The sequence below is a fragment of the Diospyros lotus genome, chromosome 3, assembly GCF_014633365.1.
Source record: "Diospyros lotus cultivar Yz01 chromosome 3, ASM1463336v1, whole genome shotgun sequence".
NCBI lineage: Eukaryota > Viridiplantae > Streptophyta > Magnoliopsida > Ericales > Ebenaceae > Diospyros > Diospyros lotus.
Window position 1 is genome coordinate 29,268,136 of NC_068340.1, and position 15,970 is coordinate 29,284,105.

Below are 15,970 nucleotides of genomic sequence, written 5' to 3' on the forward strand. Positions count from 1 at the left end.
ACTTAGTTGGAAATGAGCAGGTGTATACGGTTGTACTTAAAATTCAGTACTACATTCAAAACCCTCAAATCAGCTAGTGGATCTATTCATATACGTATCCGCTGAAAAGGAGCTTGATCTCACTGTCACTGTAACACAGTGGTTTTAAGATTCAAGCTAAAGTTTTCAAGAAGTTCACCAAGAAATTTATGGCAGATCAATTCAAATGTGTGATTGCAGTGCGGTATTGTTGTTGTTTAGGTGGTGGGTATATATGCTTATGCTCGTTCGATGTCAATTTTCGTTTTCGTAACCTTGAAGCTGAAGAAGCACCACTTCATTATTGTTAAAAGTCCCTTGGCATCCAAACCGCTAGTATTAATGGACTTTTTAAGTGATTTGACAATTAAAAACACTATGAAAAATCATCAGCGTGAATTTTCTATGATAAAATTATGTTGGGTGGACAATGATTTTGCCTTTAATCCAATTTTACACACTCGATCTCGATGATTCCCCCATAACTAGGGAATCACGAGAAGCAGCAGCAAATGCAATTGGAGGAAAACAATGGAACGTGCCGAGAAGCCGAAAATCTGTCCACCGTTCGATACATCAACCACGGAAAACACTTCTTCCATTGCATCGACCAAAGGAGCCAGCGTCGATCCCTCCCCCGAAGCAATCGTCACGTTGGCCGAATTTCCGGCCACCCGCACTGGGAACAGGGTCACAACGTGGTACAAAACCTCTCCCCATTCGAACAAGCTAGGGACGTCGGTGACGGCCACTTTAAAATCGTCGAACCAGACTTCAACTCTGCCTGTTTGGTTGGGAGGAAAGCGGCCAATCGGATCCATGAAATAGAGGATGAGGTAGGCGTCAATGGCGGTCCGAGGAGAGAAATCGATGGTCAAGTGGATGGAGCCGGTCAGGTTTGGAGCTTGGATTGCGTACGCCATCACCGGCCACGGCGGAGAGTTTTCTGAATACAAGCACCCGTCTGGTATCACTTGCGGGTGAATGTTGAGGTATTCCGGCATCTCTTTGGATTTCCAAACTCGGTTGAACGAATCGCTCCTCTGAAAAACCTATGGTTTTCCTGCAACCGGAAGAGCAATTCGTCAACACATGCTGGATATGATATGAATCTACAGAACCAAGTGTTTATTTGTTGTTGCACACATACCAAATTGTTACGATGTGTCGGGCAATATAAGATTTGCTCGACGTAGACAAAATCAAAGGAAAGTCGATGCGGGTACTCTACATACATAAACTAAAATAAAAAAACACGCGCACACACAAATTTAATGTGAGTCAACATTAGTGTATGCCTTCATAACCCATCGTAAAGGCACAATTGTATAGAGAAATTACAAAAAAATTCTCCATGAACAAAATTAGAAATAATTTATACGAGCATTCCAAATACCTGGTTTAAAAAATCTGTATATCTTCTTCTTATTATAAAACACATTCTAAATACACAACTACAATGTCCAAACTATCTCATTTCCCATATTATTAACTCTAATTCTGATAAGATTATGTATCTTATATATCTATTCATATTTGTTATTCATAACGAAATTGGGTTTTGTACGAGAATATAAATTTTTCTAGTAGTCTTCTTTAACATACACACAAGTTGGAAGAAACTTTAACAAGGACAGGACGTTTGCGAGCAGAGATACTTGGGATTTGGTGGCTGGATTTCGCTTACTCAACAGACTTGTTGGCGCCTATATAGTTGATCCTGCTATGAAGATACAGAGCCGTGTTGTTGTCCATATACTGGTAGGAATCATACACCACCGTGGCTTCAAGCGACGAAATGAAAGGAATCTCATCAATTTTCTCGCGAACCAAACACACCCTCACTTGCTCTTCCTTCAAGATATAAAGCAGTTCGTGATAAACCGGCTCTTGCCCCATAGAAGTCGTCACGTTTGCCCACAATTTACCTGTTAGAAGATAATTCAGGAAATTATTTATACCTGCTCTTAATAAAAAAAAAACATGAGATTTCCGTGGCAATAATCAACACAAATTCGCCTAAATTACCATCTATCTGGAGCCCAAAACTGGGCGGCTTGGAGAGGCCATCATAGTCGCCGTAGTAAAACCCAGCTCGGAACAGAAACTCATGGTATTTGGTGAAAAGGAGAAGCTCGTAGCAGTTGGCCTTGCCTTTGGGGAAGAAGCGAAGAGTGTTCATTTGAATTGGGTTACTCAGATTGGTGGTCTGGAGGAGCTTGTTCTCTCCACCTCGTATGAATTCCTCGTCTGTGCGCCACCGGAGTTCGCCGCCGGCGGTGACGTTGGAAGGGTTCAGCGAACCGCAGTCTATCCGGAGGTCGGTGTAGGTGAAGGCTTTTGGGCACGGTAGAAGAGAAGATAGAGTCAACAGCAGCAGCAACATGTTGTTATGTGAGCATGACAAAATTTATGTCTATATTTGATTGATTCCGCAACAACAAGGGGCCTCAGAGTTGAGTTAAATTATAGCACAGAGATAGATAGATGAACAAACGATTTTTAAGATTCCTAGTTGGAAGAGAGTGCAGGAGAGGCTGAGCTATAAATTCCGGCTACAAGAGAGTGAAAATTTTTCCAAACAGAAGCCGCCAAATTTCCATAGTGAATTCAGGACATCTTCCATTTGCTACATTCAAAGACATTTACGAGATTTAATATATTATGTTTGATAGCGGCTTTAAGAGAAAGTGTTTTTGTTTGCTTGCTTTTGCTGCCTTGGCAACTCAATTCGTCCAAATCTTGAAAAGAGAAACTACCATTGAATCCGTCAGAAGTATATGCACATTGAAGATAATATGTAGAAGAGGAAGAGGAAAGTATTGGGTATGAAGCCTTCAAATTGCATACATTTTCTTAAACTCAGTGTTCAGAACTTCTGTATCCGACATCACTGAGGCACTACAAGACCGAGCCTTGCTGTTGTGTGAGTTCTTCTGTATGTTCCTCAAATTGGAGGCCTCAATTCGATGCATAATTACCCAGTAACACATTGTGCCCAAGGTAGCAGCCATTATGGTTGATCCCATGATTGTCACTCCGATTGCCAGCCATTTTTCCTCCTCCCCAACCACGACGAATGCCAGAGCTAGGAATGCCACCGAAATCAGTGCACAAGCAATCCACATTAGCTTGTTTATTACTGCCATCATCTGCTTCTTTGCCTTGCTCTCAATCACCACAACTGAGGTTTGCACCACCACAACAGCAAGGGAAATGAAGAGGGCAATTGAATCGAAGATGAAGAAGACGACAAATGAGGCCTTGGGCGCGATGTTTGCTTCCCCAAGAGTGAGCCCGAGAGGTACATGCTGTGGGTCATCGACATACTGGCCGGGGACAGTGAAAATGGCTGCGAAGGCAACCGTGGCAATGAGGACAGCCACCACAGTGGTAGAGTTGATGGCATTGTTGAGGCCTTCTGCGTGCATTTTGTTGAGGCGCTTGGCGATGCCCTGCACGCGTTTTCTAGTTTGGCGGGTATGTTCCAGCTGGTGGTGAACTTCATGCTTGATGTCACTCACGGTTTGCTTCAATTCCCGGGCTGGATTTACTTGCGGCCTGATGGTGCTCGCACTTTGGACTCCGTGTTCCCTGAGGATGGCAACTACCTCGGGCTGCCCTAACTTCTCTGCAGTGTCGATTGCAGTTTCATTCGACCTGTTAACAGCTTTCGTGTCGGTATTGCTGTGCTCTAGTAGCAATTTAACAATCTGCACAAGCATAATTAATCAGCCAGCCAGGTATCGGTTTACCTCATCCCCTGAGCTCTCTGTCGATATATGTTAATGAGATGGAGCTCAGAGCATGGATCAATACACGTACAATGATTAGGTAATATGTTGCAATTTAGATCTAGAGAGAGCAAAGAAAGACCATTTTTTTTTTTACCTCGGCCCTTCCTTTCCTAGCTGCTATATGCAGTGTTGTATTTCCCTTGGTATCAACCATGTTTACCAAACAAGGGTCTGCCTTGATCAGCTCCTGCACCACTTGATGGCTCAGCCCCTTCACCGCCATGTGAAGCGCGGTCTGCCCCTTCTTGTCAGTCCTTGTGGCGATCTCGGGCTCCTTACTGAGGAGGGCCTTCACCACCTCCAAATGCCCGTTCCTCGCTGCAGAATGCAGCGCGGTTTTCCCGTTACTCCTGGCTATTGTAGCCAAGCTGCTCTCTGACTCCAAGAAAAAATTCACCACCTCAAAGTGCCCTTGCGTTGCAGCCGTGTGCAAAGCTGTGGTGTTTGTCATATCGACAGTCATCGAGAGCTCGGGATGAGCCTCCATTAGTACTTTCACTACCTCTGTAAAATGCCAAAACAGAGAGCAAATTATCTCCTCCTCAGAATGATCAAATGGGAAAAATCATATAATGACATAACAAACAAACAGAAGCCAAATACAGAGACAGGCATACCCAAATCTCCTTGTTTGGCAGCAATGTGCAGGGCATCAAAACCATTCCTAGCCTTGACACTGGCTGCCACAAGATCATAATACTTGATCATCTCCCAAACTAATTCGACATATCCATATTCGGCCGCAACATAAAGGGCCGTTTCCCCAGCCTGGTTTGGCTTCAGCAGTAGCTCTTCCAGTTTTTCTTCTCCTTTTGCACTGCCTATGATCTGCATTGCAGCGCGAAGCTGCCCGGCTCTCACTGCAGAGTGCAGGGGGGTGTCATCTCTCTTCCCGGTTAACTGCTTTGTCATCTTTCTCCGGGCAGCGGCCTGAGGCGCTGCCGCTGAATCCATGGTTATTTGGTTCCCAGAAAGAAAACCCCTCTAAAGCTAATCAATAGTACAAGCTACTAAGTCTCTTCTTCTTCCCCTCAAAAACCCAGATCAACAATCGCATTTTCAAGCTCTACAGACTTATGTATGTTTATGCAATGCAACCCGGAAACACACAATCATCTGAATTTATCCCTTCGGAATTTGATTTCCACCTCTGTCAATCCCAAATCAATGCCCTGTACACAAACAAATAATCAAAAGTCAATTGAATCCCATATAAGAATCAACATTCCATTAAAAACCAAACCCTTTTTCTTTCCATGTCATTGTTTTACGGCAGGAATGGGGTACAACTAAAAAGATTGAATCGCAGAGAGAAACAGAAAGAGCAGGGAAAAAGGGGGGAAATGAAAAAGGAGGCGCCATAGCTACCTGGCGACGAAGGAAGGTGTGGCTCTTCCTATCATCCATCCAAAACCAAAGAACCCACAAATGTCTTGTCAATATACGTATGTTTATAGGTGAAAAACCAGGTCTTTATGATCAACAAGAAGGAAAAAAGGCTTTCTTTATATGGGAAGAAGGAAAGGGAAGGAAAGAGAACAAATGCCAGACGACGAGAGGCACATGTATGCAACAAAATGGCTTTTGGATATACAAATCTGAATCACACCCAAGGATCTGAATTAAAATAAAGAAATGGCTTTTTGTAAAGTTGATGATCACCATGATCATGACGATGGATAATCTGAGAGTTCATCGCCCACCAAAAAAAAAAAAAAGAAAAAAAAAACAATAATAATAATAATGATGATGATAAAAAAGAAAGGAAGAGAATGGTGATGGAGGGACAGGCTGAAACGAGACCAGAGGTGGTGGGCGATGGAGCAACTGTAATACCAGAAACACGCGCGGAGAGAACCCCCATTTTCGGGTGAGGTTTAGCTGTGGAGTGGTTGCACGCGCGACAGTGAGCGTGGGGGGGTTGGAAGCCTTGACGCGACAAAGGGTCGGACGGTGTTTGAAATTTCATATTTTAGGGAAGTAGCGGTGCAATCGTACCAATACGTTGTATTAGTGGGGCTCTCTGATTTTGGATTTTCTGGCCTATGATGGGTCACCGGTTTGTTTTTGGTGTTGAGATTAGAGATATGCTAAGTATTTTTCCTTCCCATCTTTTTTTTTTTTTTTAATAAGAAAATATGACATTATGATGAATTCTTTACTTTGTAGCGAGTGGGTTTAAGTAAATTATTATATAAAAATATTGTATTTTTTTTGAGAATGATAAAAGAGATGGCATTTATAACCCAAAATATAGTTGAGATGTTTAGAATCATCCAATCCTTTTAACCATGCAGATGCAGTTACAATTAGGCAGGAGAGGACTCATGGGTTAGGTTAGGTGTGGGTGGAAGGAATGGGTCTGCTTGATCTTATCGTAATTCTAAATTATTTCTAACAGTAAAGGCAGGCTCTACTCTACTCACATCTACTCATACTTGTGTATCCATTTGGACTTTTTGTCCTATGTCTCGTACCCATTATTATTTTAAGCCTTTTTCAAATAGAACCCATGTTTATTTTTTGTTTAAATTAAGCCTTTTCAGTTTTGGGATATATAAGCTTGAAGGGGTGGGGTGGGGTGGGGGGTTTATCTTGATATATCTTAAATTAATTGTTCATAAAGAATGGGTATGGATGGGATTGTAAAATTATATTTGTTGAAGGTGTAGAGGACTCAGGTTAAGTGGCAAATATGTGTAAGATGAAATAAATTAATAATAATAATTTATAAACAAAGACCTGAAGGGGGGAATAATTGCGTGATAAGCTTCATACACATATAAACAAAAGTAAACAATGGCAAAAATGGGATTGGATTGGATTGGGTTGAGCCAGCCTGCCTGAATTTGGGGGGGGAGAATTTTCCTTTAATGGCGGGCCAATTTTGCAATATATATATGTATTTAAGTTGAATGATTCCATTACTACTCCACTTGAGCTGAGCATGTGAAATCATTCCCTTCCATGTCAAGAATCCAATTGATAATTCAATTTTTTTTTTTTTTTTTATTGGCACTCATGATCAATCATTTCATGTTACACTACTACTATACATAATCCAATTTCTGCCAATGAATTGAATTTTTTTTATTATATATTTTAATGGGTATTGAAATCATCATCATCATCATATAAAAATGGGAACTCATATTTATTAACTTTTAAATTAAAATTGAGGGTTGGAAATTCCAGATATACCCTCCTCCTCGAAAGTATCGCAATTAAATTGAGGTTTTCAAAATAACATATTATAACTAAATAATTAATTTTAAAACAACAATTATATATAAAGAGGGATAAAAATAATGAAAAATGCAATCAAGGTCCAATGAGAGGAGAGGAGAGGAGAGGAGAGGAGACAGAACTGAACTAAGCTGGGGGGGAAAGAAAGTGGAACAAATGGGGAATTGTGAAAATATTTAAATACATATATAGATATATCATATTATGGTTGTGAATTTATAATAATAGTGATCACAGCGCACGTGCGCAATACAGACAGCCCAACCAAACAAAACCAAAGGGCGCCTCGATGGACACGATTTCAGTGGCTGCTTTTAGCTCTGAATAATGTTTCAAAATTGCGACTTGTTAGATGTTTATTCTCACAATAGAATAAAAAAATTATAAAATATATATATAAATAGTTTAATTAGGAAGGTTGCATGGAATGGAGAGCTGCTTGCTTGCTTCAAATTCAGCGCAGCATTCTTCACATTTTATCAAAGTCTTTTAAGTAATGATTATTTTCTTAAAATTCTAGATGTTTCTTATAATTTGTGTGTTTATATATATATATATATATATAAAAGAAAAGTTTGCTTTTGGGCTGCTGACTCATAAGCCAGGTTTGGTAGTGGCCACTAGTTGTTTATTAAATCAATCCTTGTCATCATCATCATCATCTGTTTTTCATTTTCTTTAAAAACCAAGAGAGTCTCGTTCGTTCGTTAAAATTTAAGTCTTTTTTATATAAGGGATTGCGGTTGCTTCATTCACCATTTGGCAGGCCTGCAATTTTAACCTTTCTTGATTAGTTAGTTATAAGTGAAAACACTTAGGGTGAAAAATGAGGTAGAATTTGAATTTTATTTAAATTTTAAAAAATTCTATCAAACAACTTTTCAATTCCATGAAATTCAAATTCTATCTTAGTTTAAATAATAATTTTTTTTAAAAATCAAGAAATTAAAATTTTTAAGAGTTAGACTGAGAATTGAAATTCTATAAAATTAAAATTTTACTTTTATTTTTTATTTCTATCAATCGCACCCTTAATGGCCAGGGAAATGCATCACGAGAATTTTATCTCATCATTATCATCAGCCTCTCGACTCAAAAAGACACATTTAAAAGGATTAAAAATTATTGTCCCTTATAATAATAAATTAATTAATTTTGGAGTCGTCGTCCAACCAACAAGTTAAAATTTTTGACTGATTGGGACAGCCAGCCTCCTGCAACTGCAATATTTCTCCTCCTTTTCTCTTATTGAAATTAATTAATGGATTATAATAAAGCAGATTCCCACGGAAATGGAACACCTTCTTTATTTTATGGAAAGCTAATAAAAACTTTAAAACGCAAACAGTTTCTGTTATTAACTAAACAACAACAAAAATCATAAAATCCCTTTTATTCATTAAAAAGAGTTTCTTTACCAAGCCCAAAAATAAACAAGAGTTTCTTTACCAACCCGTAACATGACCAAAATGGGCTGAGGGCGCAAAACAAAAAATTAAAATATATATATATATTACATACAAAAAGAAAGCCATCCAATGGATTTGGTTACATATAATAATATCAACATTTCAGCAAAATAATCATCTTTTAAAATTTAAATCTTAGTTGACAAATATTAAAGGCAAAATTGTAGTTGAACCACACACTAATTTTCTAAGAGGAAATTCCGATGAGTGTAATTTCTATTTCTTAGGAGGCATATTTTCCGAGGCAATCTTAAAAGTGGGGAACATCCCATGTAATTTTTACCATAACAATAAAAGAAATATAAAACAAAATCTTCATTTTTTTGTTGTCCTCAATAACAAGTTCCGTGACTAGGAAAGAGAAGTAAACAGGAAAAGATTTCACAATCCTCATTCCTCAATGTCAAAGCATAATAGAGTTAACTAATACAAAACTTGTCTTTTAGCAGACATTAAATCCTAAACCTTGATAGCATATTTCCTCATTGGAAAGTACATCTCCCTCTTCTTCTCCCTCTCAGTCTTCAATGAGGCCTGCACAGTAATCACAAGAAAATGCAACGACAGTTCAACATAAGTCTGCTGGAAACTAAGACATATATATAACAATCACACTCAACTACAAGCATTTTGACATGCCCCTTCCAAAATTTGATCACAAGTTGATAAAAAAAGAAGAAAGAAATAAAGAATGAAACAAAAACAAGAGACCACAGTGAGTATCATGGCAATGAAGAGCAACATCAGAATATTATTCAGGCTATAAACAATTTACGCGTTGAAGCAAGAATGAATTGGGGAAGCATGATAAAGGGAATTCCATCACTAGCAAAAACAAAGGTCACCAAAAACTAACATGAGCAGTAGGTTTAAGTCCCTTGTCCATTAAAACTATAGCCAAATTGAGCCAGGCAACCAGATACTTTGCATGCGCCAAATATATACCAAGACAACCACATTTCCATGCAATGAAAAAACACTACGGCAACAATATTCCAAGGCAACACCGTTTCCATGTAATGAAAAACAGCAACTCAAGAAAACTGGGCCTTCACACAATAGCCTTTCATACCATTTTAGCAGTGAAAATAGAAGGAAAAAAAACACATGAGAAACATCACATACTCAAAAATCTAACAAGCAGGGAAAGAGGTAATTCCAACATATTTAAGCAAATAATTCAATGAGGCAAAATGCGACTGAAAGTATTAGGCTTCATTTGGCAGGATTTTCTTTTCGGTTTTAATTTTCAAAATTTTTAGAAGCAAAAACAGAAATAGTATTTTAGTTGCCTGTTTTCTTTAAAAAAAGTCATAAAATTTGGAAAAAAAGCAATTTCTCCTGTGCTTTCGCAGCTGCTGCTGCTGGCACTGCTTCCACCTCATCCTCCACCAGAAGAAAAACTACCTTGGTAACTGTCTCCTTCACCAGCACTTCCATAGTGATTTCAACTCTACCTTCCTAAAAAATTCTGAACATGTCCGTTGCCAACTTCAGTCCTCTGCACTTCAATTTGAACACACGCTTATTCCTAATTGAGTGTGGCAAGCCACAATTTTCATTGAATTTAAGCCTGAAGCCCTAATTTCAGCCATTGTAATACAACCCTATCAATTTGTTGACTGAATGCCTCTTGTCAAAATAGTTTGCCAATCCAAGAATATAGGTGAATTGTCATGTCCATATACAAAGTTCTTTTAGGAGGAAATAAACAAACCAAAGAGCTTGGGAATGAATAAACAACCACACAAAAGGAGCTGAGACCTTCCTGACCTAGGAGCCGCTGGCAGCAGAGAGCCGGAAAAAGAATGACTTGAGAGCGTAGGCTTGCAGCTTGCTAGCAGATTGGGTCAACCAGGAGAAAAGAACGAGATAAAAGACAAAAGTTTTCTACATTAATGTTTCTGCGGTCAATGTTAATAGAGTTATTATATATATTAATAACCATTTAAAATGAATAAGATTTATACGGCCAACCATGGTTAATTTTCACCTTTTCAAAATCTTGAAAAAATAAAGCCATTAAACAAATAATTCAGTTTTCATTATTTTTAAAAGAAAACAAAACCTTACATAAAACTTGAGATCTAAAATTGATAATCAACACCTCTCCTATACAGCCCCAAGTTATTTGGCAACATTCTTAGATTTTGGATATTAAGCCAATAAAGCAATGAAAGCAGCAAGACAAGGGACAAGAGAAAAAACAATACTTTATACTAAATCATGCCAAGAAAAGTTTATACACATCGCCAAGTATTTCACAAGAAAAAATCATTACCGGCAACACGTGATTTCAGAAAACCATGTATAAGCAAAACGGCAAGTGAAATGACCAAATGATGTAGTTCTTAAGCGATGTGAAGAACCTTTCTGATTGTCTTTAACAGTAATGTTGGTATTCATCATAATCACTTCATATTCCCACAGCATATGACATATTACACAATACACATCCGATATTATTGCATTAAATACAAATGAAAGGCCTCAATTTTCAGGAGTCAAAATTATATAAAAATTCAGTGTTGGAAAAGAAAAGAGATAAAAATAATAATGGAAGAGGAAGATAACCTGGTGTTTGGTGAGGCGTCTGCGGATGGCACGGGTCTTCTTGGGACGGAGATCGAGAGGAAGATACTTCTTGTTCTTGTAGGCCTCTCTCAGAGCCGCCTTCTGCTTCTGGGATATCACCGTTAGCACTTGAGCTATCGACAACCGAACCAACTTTCTGGTTGATTTCAAAATCATCAAAATGAAAAAGCACATCATCATACAACAACATCACAATCTCCAATCCCATAATCCCATTAGGTCCTTCAAAAATATTTATCACTTCACAACCAACAACTAATTTCCATATTAAAACCAGGGGCACAGCCCAGCAGTTCTTGCGATTCACGCGGGGACCCGCTCCGTCATGGTTAGAGTCATTGTCCCGGGATCGAAACCGAGCACCGCTGGGTTCCCTGATTTACCCCCTGCACTCTCCGTTGGGGCTCGGGTGTGTGGGGCGCCCGCGAGGGGGCGTAATCCCAAAACCAGAAAAGAATAAAAAAAAAAAAAAACATTGCAGAATGAAAGTACAGGAACAGTGGGAGAAAGAGACAAGGGAGGAGTAGTAGCATTACATCTTGGAGAGCTTGTTGGGGGCACCACCTGTGACCTTAGCGACGCGAAGGAGAGCGAGCTCTGCCTTCAGATCCTTCAATTGGGCGAGCAGTTCTGCCTTCGTTTTTTGTCTCAGTTCGTGAACCTTGATCCTCGCTAATAGGCAAAAAACCACAAAATCCTTCAGTCTTAGGATGGAAACTACTTAACTCATACATAAGATGCATCCAATTTTTGTTCGCGTAATCTTACCCATGGCGATCCGTCTCCTACCTCCCTCTCTCTTTCTCTCTGAGATACAAATAAGAACACGGAGAAACCCTAGCCGTCGATTGCGGTTTTAATCTCTCCGTCGTCGAAACCCTAATCTTGAAAGGCGCGGTGGATGGATCGAGCTCGTGCCGAACTAATGTGGGCTTGTTAACCTAAGCTTATATCGGGGTTGGAGGCCCAACAAGTATCATAGAATTACCCAATCCAATATGGGCTTTTCTAGTTCCAAGATATGATTTTAAGCCCATGATAGAGGCCCAACAAATTAATTTTCTTCTCTTTCTGTGGTCCCCTTCCATGCCTAGACAATATTAAAACGCAAAGACCTCTTTCTCCGTTCATGTCCAGCTTCCACGGCAATATGCTCGAACACTAATCTTGCTTCCATGCTCATCCATGCAAGCACAAGAAGGACACAACGTACGTAGTGGGTTGCATGGCAAGCTTATTGGACGTGCAGTGCGCGCAGGACACATGCTCTAGGGCATTTGTACGTAGGTGTGACATGCATGCTATATTATTATATGTACTATAATGTAGACATTTATGCAGGCATGGAACAATGAATGGATAAGTTGTGTGGCTTTGAATATTGTATGATATATATTTTGGAGGAACCACTCGTTGTGTAATTATTAATTATATTTCAAAGAGTTATGATGTCTCTAGGTTAATATTCTAGGAATCTAAAAGGTCAAATTAAGCACATGCACATTAAAGCTTCTTAATTTATTGTAAGTTCTTAATTAGATTAGTTCTTCCATTAATTTAATGTAGACCATATATATACCTAATTAAAAGGTGGGCTCCAATAAAGGACCTCCCATGCACCCTAATTATTGTAATAGCCTTCCATCGTTTCATTTAGAAGAGAAATAATAATAATTATATATTGGTAATAATAATCTTCCACAATTATCCACTTCTCAAATATAAGCTTAGGGCCTATTATTACATCGTGTTGTGTTTTTTTTAATATAGTGTTAATAAAAGTATGTTTTTGTAATTAAATGCAAAATTGTGTTTATTAATTTTAAAAATAAATAATAAATATTTAATTAGCATTTGAGGAAAAAGTTTAAGTATAAAAAAATATTCATGCATGGAGAAGGTGCAGGCAAGGTATTCAAAATACCTGTTGAATAATCGAGAATTAATTCATGTAAGAATACACATATTGGTTCACATAAGAATGCAATGCGTGTAGCATATCAAAGGGAGTTATTTATCTTCAAGTAAGTTTTAATAATATCATCCTGATTGTTACAAATATAAGAGGACGATGGGTGATTTTTTTATCCTTAGCTAATACTTTAGGATTAGGGATACAAGAAGAGGAAAGTTCTTTTCTACTTAAATTATAATAGAAAATGTTATTTGTACGATAATGGATCGAGCTAGAAGTCATGATAAAGGGTTCAGTCTCAAAAGAGACCAAACATTACAAACTATCATAAGATAGAGGAAATAAGATTCCATATTGATACCATATTTTAATATAATTATATATAATTGTATATTATAATTCATAGATTAAAAAAATCCTAAATAAGACATATTATCACAAACTTAAACCTTATCTAATTATGACAGCCCTTGCTTCTTACATTTACTATCGACAGATAAAAGTAATATTTTTATTATTTAATATATTGAAAAAATTTAAAATATATCTAGCTATTGTTTTTTTTTTATTTTTATTACACTAAAGTCAAATTCCTTAAATTTATTAAAATAAAATATATAAAGTACTAAAAAATATATCTATCAAATATTCATATTAAGATATCAATATAGGGATGAAAGATAAAAATAAATATCCTAAAAATATAAGAGTCCTTCTACAGGGCCTGACAGGTCTACCGAGTGGCTCACAGAAAGGGGGCAAAAAAACGATATTACCCCATCTACTTTGCAAATTTACAAAGCGAGCACTGCCCCCCTTATTCTGCGCATTTTCCCTGCCATGACCGTCGTCTCGTCTCTCTGTTGTGCCTCGCTGCAGTTGCCTCGCCTCCGTCGCCTCTTTGCCATCATCGCCTTACTTCACCTCGCCGACAGTCGCTGCATCGATTGTCGGCGAGGCAAGGCGGCGATGACAGAGAGGTGACGGAGGCAAAGCGACTATAGCGAGGCGCGACGGAAAGGCAAAACAACGGCCATGGCATGGGAGATGCGCAAAACCGGGGGGGGGGGGGGGGGGGGAGGAGGAGAGAATCCATGGGAAGGGCAAGAAAAGAGCATGGTATGAGGGCAAATCATCTTTTTACCCCTTTCAGTAAAATTGTCGAGCTTTGTAGTATTTTCCAAAATGTAAACGTGGAGATGGACAGGTAAGTCTTTCCCATGCCCTCCGGCCTGCCCCACCAGTATGCTAATTAACCTCTCATAGATTTGTCTGATTATTCCTTTTGGTTTTCATTATAATAACAAAAAGCTACTTATTTTTATTTACTTATATATAAAAAAAGAAAATGCTTAGTTTGAGAGCATAAAAAACAAGTAATTATTTTATTCATTGAATCGTACGTCTACAATTTATAAGTTGTTGAAGTTGAAGAATATCAGCTATATATATATATATATATTCACTTTAGTAAATATCCCTAAAAGTAGACCCCATTAATCTCCTTCTAAAAATGCTCTAACGGCAGGACTTTTACTAAGTCCAAAAACACTCAAAACAGAAATATCTAAGTTAGTGTTTGATAATATTTAATTAGAAAGAAAAATATCTTTTAATTTATATAGAAAACAAAAATCATATCCTCTTTAGATAGAATTTTTCGTGGAAAAGAGTTAAAAATATACTTTAATGGTTGTACCATGGAATTGAATTTCATGGAAAATAAAATATAATGTGTCAAACACTAAAAATAAAATTCAATTTTTTGGATATGACATTTTTCATGTATTTTTCATGCTATCAAATACACCCTAATAGAAAAATATTGAATGAGTTAACACTGACTCAACTAATAAAGAAAATAAGCATTGCATTAAATAAACTAAAACAACATACACTAAAATTTCACACTCCTTTTTAATTTATTATTGAAAATAATAAGCACAAAGATAATTTTTTTGGTCATATATATTATTGGATTTAAAATAAAAATTTTGTCGCATCGTAAGTGGATTGATAATAAGTATAACTCAAGAAGAGATGAAATCACTCGAGAATTTTATGATGATATAGATGAGTTTATTCAATTTGTTCGATAATTTTAGAATGAATGAGACTAAGATTCACTTAGATTAACGAGAAATTGCATTTCACTCGGAACGAGAATGAGGAAATGATACAGACGATGATCGAGGTGTAAAGTAAAAATTAGGAGTTGACATAGACTATCACCCAAATGTGAGAATGTGCAGCTACATCAGTGAGATGATTGTGTGGAAAGATCAAATGAATAAAATAATATTTGTAATATTAAAACAATTTATAACTATTGTTGAACTATCGACAAATCTGGAGACTCGTTTTATAATAATGAGAGTGATGAGGAATAAAATACAGACATCAATAATAATAATTGTTAATTATAACTGAATATTTATAATTATATTTCATTAACTAAATTAATTAACTTGAATTTCATATTCATTTTTGTTATCTTACATCTTTATATGAATTTAAATTAAAAATATTTTAATTTTAATTTTTATCTCTAAATTAATGATTATATAAATAAATTTTTAATTTCTATTCAATTAATTAAAATAAATTGTTAATTATCAGAAATTTTATTTATATTAAATAAATATAAAAAATTACGTTTAAACTTTTATTTATATAATTTATATTATATATATTTTTATTATTTATGTTTAAATTTTTATTATTTTTTATTTTTTCTTAAATTAACGATAAAATTTAAAATTTTAGGGATGAAATTATTTATCTCTAAAAGTTAAATTTACTCTTTAGCTTTTTCAAGGTAGGAAGGTTAACGAGAATCAATTGGACCTGTAAAAATGCATTGGTTGATAGTGCACTCATTTGCTTGGATTTCACAGTACACTCTTTATGCCAAGCTGTCTTGTCTTCTT

The 15,970-nt window shown here is 36.9% G+C and overlaps 3 protein-coding genes across 3 annotated transcripts; all 3 read right to left on the reverse strand.

Annotated features, from left to right (window-relative positions):
• Nucleotides 1-355: 355 nt before the first annotated feature.
• LOC127798302 (uncharacterized protein At1g24485-like) lies at nt 356-2,615 on the reverse strand. The gene is made up of 3 exons (XM_052331768.1): nt 2,047-2,615; nt 1,706-1,946; nt 356-1,081 (listed from the first exon to the last, which is right to left on the reverse strand). Exons 1-3 carry the CDS (start codon nt 2,402-2,404, stop codon nt 862-864), a joined length of 819 nt encoding a protein of 272 aa, XP_052187728.1. The 5' UTR covers nt 2,405-2,615; the 3' UTR covers nt 356-861.
• A 145-nt stretch (nt 2,616-2,760) lies between these two features.
• On the reverse strand, nt 2,761-5,546 carry LOC127798301 (ankyrin repeat-containing protein At5g02620-like). Its single transcript, XM_052331767.1, has 4 exons — nt 5,184-5,546; nt 4,433-4,987; nt 3,910-4,319; nt 2,761-3,731 (listed from the first exon to the last, which is right to left on the reverse strand). Exons 2-4 carry the CDS (start codon nt 4,767-4,769, stop codon nt 2,856-2,858), a joined length of 1,623 nt encoding a protein of 540 aa, XP_052187727.1. The 5' UTR covers nt 4,770-4,987; nt 5,184-5,546; the 3' UTR covers nt 2,761-2,855.
• Nucleotides 5,547-8,821: 3,275 nt separating this feature from the next.
• On the reverse strand, nt 8,822-12,042 carry LOC127796155 (60S ribosomal protein L35-like). The gene is made up of 4 exons (XM_052328151.1): nt 11,894-12,042; nt 11,662-11,797; nt 11,105-11,261; nt 8,822-9,064 (listed from the first exon to the last, which is right to left on the reverse strand). Exons 1-4 carry the CDS (start codon nt 11,895-11,897, stop codon nt 8,990-8,992), a joined length of 372 nt encoding a protein of 123 aa, XP_052184111.1. The 5' UTR covers nt 11,898-12,042; the 3' UTR covers nt 8,822-8,989.
• Between the last annotated feature and the right edge of the window lie 3,928 nt (nt 12,043-15,970).